This window comes from Echinops telfairi, unplaced genomic scaffold (genome assembly GCF_000313985.2).
Source record: "Echinops telfairi isolate 266 unplaced genomic scaffold, ASM31398v2 ScPeMD7_9;HRSCAF=40, whole genome shotgun sequence".
NCBI lineage: Eukaryota > Metazoa > Chordata > Mammalia > Afrosoricida > Tenrecidae > Echinops > Echinops telfairi.
This window is the reverse complement of record NW_022103906.1, coordinates 36,436,094-36,447,010: the sequence shown is the minus strand read 5'-3', so window position 1 is coordinate 36,447,010 and position 10,917 is coordinate 36,436,094. Positions and strand designations below refer to the sequence as shown.

The 10,917-nt window shown below is 41.2% G+C and overlaps 1 protein-coding gene across 1 annotated transcript in view; it reads left to right on the top strand.

The window, feature by feature from the left end:
• Positions 1 to 10,917, top strand: part of KCNU1 (potassium calcium-activated channel subfamily U member 1) — a 193,909-nt gene that overhangs the window by 11,501 nt on the left and 171,491 nt on the right. Inside the window, exon 6 of the mRNA XM_045286870.1 lies at positions 8,426 to 8,501. Coding sequence (XP_045142805.1) covers positions 8,426 to 8,501 — 76 coding nt within the window. The remainder of the gene's footprint in view (positions 1 to 8,425; positions 8,502 to 10,917) is intronic.

Sequence of the window (10,917 nt, the reverse complement as noted above, 5' to 3'; positions counted from 1 at the left end):
GTTCTATACCTACTGTGCTGATTATACTTACCTCTGGGGACTTGCATTGTACTTGTCTTTTTGTGATTGGCTGACTTGACTTAGCATAATTTCCTCCAACTCTTCCCATGAAATGACGTGTTTCATGTGATCATCAGTGCTTTCAGTGATGAGTATTACTCCATTGTGTGTATGTGCCAGAGTTTACTAATAAACTGGTCTATCAATGAAAATTTAGGTCGTTTCCAACTCTGCAATTGTGAATTGCTCCGCAATAAACTTTGGAATGTTTTATTTCTTAACTCTTCTGAGTATATGCCCAGTAGAGGGATAACTGGGTCATAAGGTAGATCAATTTCCATATTCTTTAAATATCGCCAAATCACTTTCCACAGAGGCTATATATAACTACGCAACCACCAGCAGTAGGGTGGAGGTCCTATCTTGCCACATCCCCTCCAACATTTGTTGTTCTCTGATTTGGGCTAACCTCAAGGGTGTTAGATGGTATCTCATGGTTGTTTTAATTTACATTTCTCTGATGGCTTATGATCAGAGTGTTTTCGCATATGTCTATTGGCCATTTGGGTCTCCTCTCTAGTGAAACTTCTTTTCAGTCTTTTGCCCACTTCCTTAGGGAGTTAACTGTTTTTCTCTTTTTGCAGGCCAGGAGGGTATTGTAGATTTTAGAAATAAGCCTTTTGTCTGTTGTGTCATTGCTAAAAATCCTCTTCTAGTCTGTGGGTTGCCTTGTTTCCCTTTTGATGCAGTCTTTTGACACACACAGGTGTTTTATCCTTAGTAAATCTGACTTGTCTATTTCAAGTTCACCTCTGTGTGTACCCTCCCCTATTGCAGTTAGCCTATGTATTCCCTGGGCCAAGATTCTTAGGTTTGTCCTGATCCCTTCATTTCTGGTCCTCATATATTGGGGTTTTAATTCTACGTCTGTGATCCACCTTCAGTTTGTTCCTGTGCATGGGTGAGGTAAACATCTTGTTTCATTTTTCTACTTGGGGATATCTATTGTTTTTAGCACCACTTGTTAAAGGGGCATCTGCCTCCCCCTTGATGCTTTCTGAGCCCTTGTCGAAGATTAGTTGTCTATATGCTGATGGATTTATTTCTGGGTTTACTGTTCTTTTTCATTGGTTTGAGTATCTGTCATTATGCCAGTACCATGCTGTTTGGCTCACTGTGGCTGTGTAGTACATGTTAAAGTCAGGTAAAGTGAACCTTCTGACTTTATCCTTCTTCTTGAGGAGTTTTCTGCTAATTCTGGGCTTCTTCCCTCTCCATATGAAATTGGTGATCCATTTTTCCAAATCTTTGAAGAAGGTTATTGGTATTTGAATCAGGATAGCATTAAACTTATAAAGTGCCTTGGGTAAGATTGGCATCTTTACTATATTGAGTCTTCCAATCCATGAGTGGAGGCCCCTTTTAGTTTCCTGTAGTAGGGTATTGTAGTTTTCCTTGTATAAGTCTTTTGGGGTTTTTTTGGTTAAATATATCCCTAGGTATTTCAATTTGTTCATAGCTATTGTGAAGGGTACTGCCTGCTTAATCTCCTCTTCTATGGTCTTCTACAATGTAAATAGCAAACCAATAGACTTCTGTGTGTTGCTCTTGTACCCTGCCACTTTTCCATATTCCTCTATTACTGTCAGTGTTCCTGTTGTAGAGCTTTTGGAACTTTCAGTGTATAGAATTATGTCATCTGCAAAATAGTGTTAGTTTCAGCTCCTCCTCTCCCAGTTGGATACCTTGCTAAAAAGGTATCCAAAAAATGTCCTTCTGCTGTCTTATGTTGTTAGCTAGGACCTCCAATATGATATTGAATAGAAGTGGGGTCAAGGAATCCTTGTCTGATCCCCTTTTTCAGTGGGATTGATTTTGTCTTGTCTCCATTGATTATCATGTTGGCTGTTGACTTTTCATAGATATATTGTATTAAATTGAGGAATTTTCCTTCCAATCCTATCTTCTTGAATGTCTTAATTAAGAATGGGTGTTGGATGTTTTCAAATGCTTTTTCTACATCTATCAATATTATCATGTGATTCTTATGCTTTTTTTATCAATGTGGTGTATAATATTGATGAATTTTCAGATGTTAAACCATCCTTACATCCCTAGGGTGAATCCTACCTGATCATGATGGATAGTATGTTTTATATACTTTTAGATTCTATTGGCCAATTGTTAAGGGTTTTTGCATCTGTGTGTAGTTCTCTATTCCTGTGGGATCTTTGCCCAGTTTTGGTATCAAAGTTAGATTGGTTTCATAAAATGAGTTTGAGAGTTTGCCATCCTTTTCTATGCTCTGGAATAATTTGTGGAGGTTCACTGTCTGATCTTCCCAGAATGCGAGGTAGAATTCTCCTGTGAAGTCATCTGGTCTGGAAGCTTTTTTTATTGGCAGCTTCTTGATAATCATATATATTTCTTCTTTTGCTATGGGTCAGTTGAGGTTCTTGACCTTTATCTGGGATATTCTAGGGAGGGATAGTTTTTCCAAGTATTTGTCCATGTCTTCTACATTATTGAATTCATTAGAGTACAGACTTTCATAGAACTTTGTGATTATCCTTTTAATCTCATTGGGGTCTGTGAAAAGTGCCCCTGTTTCATCCCTCATCTTGGCCCTTGATATTTGCTCTTGCCTTTCCTTGGTTAGGTTTGCCAACCAAAGTCTGTCAATTCTGTGGATCCTTTCAATAAAAGCTTTTTGCTGCATTTATCTTTTGCATCATCCTCTTGTCTTCCCACTGGTTTAACTCTGCCCTGATTTTTATTATTTCTTTTCTTTTACTATTGTAGGGGTTGTTTGGTTGGCTGTGTTCTAGTTCATTGAGGTTTTTGATAGTATGTCAGTCATACGTTTTTCTTAATTTTTCATTTATGCACTTATTGCTATCAAGTTACCACTGATGACTGCTTTTGCAGTATCCCTTAAGTTTTGATGCGTTGTATTCTCATTCTCATTAGTTTCTAGAAACTTCCTAAACTCTTTAATCTAGGTCAGTATCCATTCATATCACAGAAGATCATTATTCATCCTCCAACTGTTTTTCTGGTCATCCTTTTATTGATCAACAGCTTTATGGCATGGTGATCTGAGGACTTCTGCATAATCTCTATGTGTTTGAATTTACTCAGGCTTGACTTCTGTGCCAGCATGTGGTCTATTTTTTGAAAATGAGCCATGAGCACTTGAGAAGATTGTTGATTTTTTTGCATTTGGATGTAAAGCTCCGTATATGTCTATCAGGTCCAGTTGCCTAATAATAGTGTTTAGCTGTGTAGCCTCCTTGCTGAGCATCTTGCCCAGTAATCTATCTTTCTCTGATAGTGGTGTTTTAAAGTCACCTACTATAATTGTTGAATCTGTGATTTCTTTTTTCATCTTTTGAATAGTTTGTTTGATGAATTTTTGGGGTCTCTCATTAAGCGCATATATATTGATTATGCTCACTGGTTCCTGGTTTACTGATCCTTTGAGCATTATACAGTGTCCCTCCTTGTCTCTTTTTATGGTTTGAACCTTGAGGTCAATTTTATCAGAGACTCGGATTGCAACCCCTGCATTTTTTAAGTTGCCACTTTCCTTGTATATTTTCTGCAAGTCTTTTATTCTTAGTCTATTTTTGTCTCTGAGCTTGAGGTGTCTATTGCAAGCATCAGATTGATGGGTTTTGTTTCTGAGCCAGTCTGCTAGCTTTTCTTTTAGTGTATGCACTCAGACTGTTGATACTTAGAGTTATTATCACAATCTGTAGATTCATTGCTAACAACTCATACCTTTTGCACTGGGTGTCGACACGTTGACTTCTGGATGGAGTTGGGCTATATGGTGACCTCTTGCTTGTGCTTTGTGGATATTGGTCCACTGACTATAGTGAGTTGGCAAGAATTTTCAGCAGTGTTGGATGTTTCATGGCATATTCCTTGAGTTTTTTCTTGTCCTGGAAGACCTTTATCTATCCTATCTTAATAGATAATTTGGTAGGGTAGAGGGTTCTTGGGCAGGTGTTTTTTTCTCTCAGCCTTAGAAAGATGTTACTCCACTCTCTCCTCCTCTTCATGATTTCTGCTGGTAAATATGAGCATATTCTTACCTGAGCACCATTGTATGTGACTGCCTTTCTTTCTCTTGCTGTTCTTAAAATTTTCTCTTTTTCCTTGAATTTGGCTAATTTAATTATTACATACCTTGGCAAGTTCTTCCAGGGGATTAGTCTGTTTTGTGTCCTCTATGTTTCCGGTGTGAGTGTCTGATTCTCATTCATTAAGATGGGAAAGTTTGCTGCCAGAAATTCCCTTGTTGATTTAGCTGTAGACTTCCTCATTGTGTCTTGTTTTGGTAAACCAATTATTTGAATATTGTTCTTATTCATAGCATCTGTCATTGATCTCAGGTTTTCTTCCACCTCTTTTATTATCTTGTTTGACTATCTTTCTCGTTTGTTGAAGTCTGCCTGATTGTCTTCATGAACACTGGCACGATTCTCTGCCTCCTCTAGTCTGGTCATAAGATCTGTGATCTTGTGTGCAGCTTCTGTTACCTCATCCATTAGCTCCTGTATTTCCCTTTGGTGCGTGAACTTCATCTCCCCTATTGTGGACTTCATCTTCTCTATCATTGCTTCCTTATTCTGCATTGCTTCCTTTGTTTCTTGTATTACTCCAAGCAGCTTTCTGAAAATTTCTTTTTGTGGTACATCCATGTCTGATTCTTCTATGAGCATCGTTAGCTCTGCTGTTGTGTTTTATCTTTCTTATTTTATTGTTGAGAGTTTTGCGGTACTTTGTTGTTTATATGCCAATTTAGGAGAACTGGATGCCATGTTTCTGGGAGACCAAGGGACACTGAGCTCTTTCTATATTTTACTGGTAAGGGTATTTTTGAGGTCTACCTGTGGCCTACTATGGTGGTGGGTCAAATTGCTGTGTAAGCAGGGTGCCACAATGACTCTGTGGCCAATAACAGTGATGGGGCCTCTGGTACTGGGGTGATCCTGGTGACTGTATGCATGCCCCTGGGCCAACTTGTTCTGGGCTGTCAGGCCATGATTTGCAGCCCTTTTTATGGCACCTAATAGAAGACAACAGTTGGGGAGGCCTTGCTGCCGCATGAGGGGTGCTGTGTGAAGGTGGCAACAATCCAACTGCTGCTGGTGCAGGTGCCAGGGGAAAGTCTCCACAGGGTGGAGGTGCCAGACACTGGTGAAGGCAGCTGCCCCTGGCAGGGTGTACCACACAGGTGTGGGACAGCCTCTGCTGTTGTGGATGACGGGAGGGAAACAGCTGCTGCTGTTGCAGGGTTGTCGGATAGGGTGTCAGGCAATATTGGGGAAAGCTGCTGTAGTTGCAGGTAATTAGCCACAGGGTTTAGCCACAGCTGTTTGGGCCATGGGTGTGTCCTTGGAAGTTACTGCTCAATGAAGGGACCTGCCACCTTGTGCAGAGAATGGAGCCTTGGGAGGAAGGAGGAGCTCAAGTTGGAGAGAGCTAGAAAGTCACCATGTGGGGGCCCAGCCATAGTTGTGGTGAGCACAATGTGACTGCTAACTAACTCCAGATGCAGCAATAAGGCTGAGAGGGGCTAATCACTGGGGTGACCGCATTGGGTTCTGAGGTGGTGTGGTCGTTGTGGGCTGGGGAGTCCCAGGGACCAGGTAGCTGATTCCCTGGGTTCCAGAGCAAGGCTAGATGCCTTCCAGGCCAAGGAAGGCATCCTTCATGGCATCCTCCACTGCTCCTCATGGGCCAGAGAGGCTGAGGTGCCACTGTCCTGGGAAAAGCCGGAGCTGCTCTATGTGAGCTGGGGAAAGGCTGGAATGGTGCTGCACTGCAGGAAAGGCTGCTGACGCTGCTCAACACAGGCCAGCAGAAGTTGGAAGTGCTGTGCTGTGTAAACCTGGAGAGGCTGGAGCAATGCTGAGCCATGCTGCCCGGGAAGTGGCAGGCACTGTGTCCCATAGGTATGGGAGTGCAGCTGCTACAGGGGTGGGGTGGTGTTAGGAGATGGTGCAGAGAGCTCCCACAGCTGCAGGAGACCAAATTTACTGCAGGTGAACTTCAGGTCAGCCCCTGGGACTCTGGGTGGGTGGTGGAGGAACCAGAGCTTGCCTGCAGGATCACTGCCACGTGGAAAGATGGGAACCTCAGGAGAAGGGAATTTCTCCCCTAGTGGAGTGCCACCAGTGGCCAGAAGCTGTTTGGTGGTCCAGCCATGGCTTTTTGGAACTCAGCAGGGAAGCTGTGCAGCTCCTGGTGTGGCAACCCAGCTGGGGGTTGAAGGGGGAGCCATTGATGGGTGGTGACTTCAGTGGCATGTAGAGACAGCACAGCTGGCATGGCTGGGAAATCCCTGGGATCAGGTTGCAGATCTCCAGGGATCTAGGGCAGGGAGATATGGAAAAGGATCACCTTGCAGACAGAGGAAGCACTCTGGGTTGTCATATATATGTCATTGATGACATCAGATGGATCTTGGCTAAAAGCAGAAAAACATTTACTTGTGTCTTATTGACTATTCAAAGGCATTCAACAATATAGACCCTGACAAACTATAGATAGCTTATAAATAAATGGGAATTTCAGAACACTTCATTGTGCTCATTGGGAACCTGTACATGGATCTGGAAGCAGTTGTGCGAGCGTAACAAGGGACCACTGTATGGTTTAAAATTAGCAAAGGTATGTTCTATGGTTGTATCCTCTCACCATATTTCAACCTCTATGCTTAAGAAATAATCAGAGAAGATGAATTATATGAAGAAGAATGGGGCATCACGATTTGAAGAAGGCTCATTAACAACCTATAAAATAAATATGATGCAAGCCTGCTTGCTGAAAGTGAGGACTTGAAGCACTTGCTGATAAAAAATCAAAGATTGTTGCTTCAATGTAGATTACAACAGTGTAAAAAAACCCCAAAATCCTCACAATTGGACTCATAGATAATATGATGATGAATGAGGAATAGTTGTCAAGTAAAAGTTGTCAAGGATTTTGTCTCCCTTGGATCCATAATCAGTGCTCATGGAAGCAGCAGTCAACAGATCAAAAGGCCTGTTACATTGGGTAAATACGCTGCACAAGAACTCTTTAAAGTGTTGGAGAGCAGGGATGTTGCTTGGAGGACTAAGGTGTCCCTAACCCAAGCCATGGTAGTTTCAATGGCCTTGTATGCCTGTGAAAGCTAGACACTGAATAAGGAAAATCAAAGAAGAGTTGATGCATTTGAATTATGGTGCTGGTGAAGAATATTGACAGTAGAATGGACTGCCAAAAGAAGAAAAATCTGTCTTCAAAAAAAAAAACTCAGCTAGCATGCCCCTTAAAGGCAAGGATGGTGAGATTTAATCTCACGTACTTGGGACATGTTATCAGTAGAGACCGGTCTCTGAAGAAAACTTCTTGGTAAAGTAGAGGGGAGTGAAAAAGAGGAAGGCCCTCAACAAGATGAATTGACACAGTGCCTTCAGCAATGGGCTGAAGCCTACAAACAATCGTGAGGCTGGCACAGGACTTGGAGGTTTTTAATTCTGTGTATATGGAGTAGGAACTGACTGGAGCAGCTAACAACAAGCTGCCTCTGGGCACTAATGAACTTCTAATTTTTACCACCAAATGTCTGGGCTTTGATTAGAATCACAGAACATAGCAGGCCATTATGAAGCATTCATTAATTGTCAAAAGTAGGGATGGAAAAGGGTACCTTGAGTAATTGGTGCCTTTGCCAAAAATCACAGAATGGGAGGTTCTCTCATTCTTATTACTCACAGTTCCTATTATGACATTAGCCATGCATGTTTATGATCAATTCAATATTTTATTTTGCCAGTCCATCCCTTCTGACAATTCCTAGGAATATGACTTTTGTACTATACGTTCTATTAAATTGTTATAATTAAGCATATAAAAAAAACCAAACTCACTACCATCAAGTCACTACTGACTCATAGTGACCCTCTGTGGGCTTCTGAGACTGTCACTGTTGTGGGAATTCAAGCCCAGTCTTTCTCCCTCAGAGCTGATGGTGGTGTTGAACTACATACCATACAGTTTGAAGCCCGGCATGTAACCTATACACCACCAGAGCTCCTATAATGAAGCATATATAACATTATTTTAAACAATATAATATCAGGCTAGTGATATCACTGTAAAATTCTAAACTTCTTGAATAAGTGTATAACTTGACTGTTTAGAACTTTACTTTATAAACCCTAATGTGCTCATGATTAAATTGAGGAACTTGTAAAAAATGCATAGTTGACAGATTATGGCTGGGTTGTGGAAATCTGAATTTTAATGTCTTCTCAGTTGACACCACTACTGCTGTTCCATGAATCACATTTTGAGTAGCAAGTGCTTGTGTTATTGTACTCTTATGTTAACGAGAGTCAATAACTCTTTGTCTTTCTTCTTCTAGTTCCTCAGTGAAGTTTTCCAAACTGCTATCAATAATTTTTAGTACATGCTTCACGGCTGCAGGATTCATTCACCTGGTAAGCATCTTATTACAGTGTCCATTTTTGCTAATCAGCATTGTATTAGGCTGGGTTGACCAGAGAAACAAATCCAGTGCTCATATGTATGAGAAAGAGCTTTATATCAAGGAGTAATTATATATTTCAAGAAAACATCCGAGCCCAGTCTAACTCAAGTCCATAAATCCGTAAGTCCTTCTTCAGACTCACACAGCAAAATGCAATGATGCAGAATACCGGAAGATCACACACAGGCCAGTATGTCAAAGTCATGTGGATCCAAAGTCTATGGAAAACATTGTATGGCTCCAGCAGCTCTTAGGATGGCCAGCCTCCAGAGAGCTATAATCTCCATTAGACTTCCATGGGAAGTCATCAGGCTGCAACCCAATTGACAGGCTAAATTCCACCCATATTTTCTTACAAGTGCACACACACACACACACACACACACACACCCACACACACCCCTATTATACACATCAATGTCCTTTCTTTGAAAAATGTAGTTGAACTTTCTGAATACCTGTCTCCATCATTAAAACTCAATGTGAGGTTGAGCTTTGCATTTGTGGGTTTGCCCCATCCTGATACGCCTCAAAAACTACTTGCTACCTTCAAGGCATCCATGTTCTACCTTCCATCTTCAAAACCTGCTCTTAGGAAGAGACCTAAGAAGACCTTTCAGAGGTATAAGTAATAAGTGAAATGCATCTCTATATATTTCCAAGGATTCTAGCATTTGAGCAAAGAATGAAAATTCTTAAATAAATGAAGTCAATTGGAGAATTTTAGACTTAAAGAAGTTGGGGAGTTATGGTAGAGGAATGGCTGAGTTGCAAAGTGAAATCTCAGAGCTTTCTTGGTTTTCTTGAAATAAATCTGCATATATGTAGATGTGGAATTTGCAGATAGGGTAGTTTTATCCCACATAATAAAGAATACAGTAAATTGAATTCAACAATAGAAAAGATACTCCCCAATCGTATTACCTGAGGAGAACTGCAGAGCAGTCATTAAAACATTCAGAAATTAGTTGAAATATGATGTTTAAAGCCTGTGGAGACTTCTAGGAAAAATAAAGTTAAGAAGTATAGTGGAATCATTTTTTAACTTAGATTATTTCTCTCAAAATGAGTTAAATGTAATCATGATAAAAAAGAAGAAAGAAATATAAGCTTATCCACTTCCACTCATCAAGAAAAATGTCAATGACCAGTGTGAACTACAGACCTTCAGGAGCACTAAAACCAGCCACGTACTTCATCTGCACTCAAGCCGGAGGGAGATTTCTCTAAAAATCAGTTCCACAGCAGCAAATGATGGATCTCAAGGATTGGATTCGGGGCATGGCCTTCAATGGGAGAGACAATCAGTGTCCCTGCAGAGACTTGCTGAAACATCGTAGACTGCCAAAGGAGAAGCCATGTTAGCAGCATGTGTGTTTTGTCTTCCGTGTTCCATAGAAGGGCTTTACTCTGAATGCGGTCTACATGTGAGTGAAACAGTCCAGAAGTCAGTCTCTCCTGCTTCACAAGGGAGAAGGCGACACCAACCCCTTCCAGCCCAAGATCTATTGCCCTGAGGCAGAAGTCAGTCAAGCTTCTGCCCTCCATCTTTCTTTACCTTCTGACACCACATGTTCCTCTCGGGGCACTCTCCTCTATTGGGTTCAATGATCTATTGTGATGGCCACACAGAATTTACAGACAACATTCACAACTATAGAAATTTATTAGGGAAGTTAACTGGTTACCAAAGTTAGAATCATAAACATTAAAGATACTGTAACTGGTTAAGAGCAATAACCATCCTTAGCCAGCAGTACAGTATGTCTCTCTCTTGTCCTCGGCTGCTCTGCCCTGTGGCTCCTTGGCCTCTGCCACCATGGACCAGGAAAGCCTCTCTGCATCACAGTCTCATAGCTTCCCTCTTGGTCCTGGTTTGTCTCATGGTCGCCTTACCTTGGCCTCTGGTGTCAGTGTGGGTTTTTTGCTCTATTCCATGGTCATCATGTCACAGTCTCTGGTGCCTCTGACCTTGGGCTCTACTACTGTAGGCAGAGACCTTGAGTCTGCTCCACTGATGGCTCTTCTTCCTTGATTGTCCCAGAAATTACCGCCCTCTGATTTGGAGATGGATTTTATACACAGAGGAGTGATTTTGACAGAGTTGTGGGTTTTTTCTTTCAACAGATAATATTCCCAAGGAAACAAAGGGTAATGAATTCATTTACAGTAAGGTATTATATCCCATTTATATTTCAAACAATATCACACTTTAATTCTGTCCATAAGACAACAGAGAACACCTCCAAAACGAGATTATAAACACCAGCATAGAAACTTAAATATATAATACATCACACAAGGGATTAGGGAGAGTAGGGCCATATTAATTGACTATGTCTCAACAGTTTTATATATATATATAT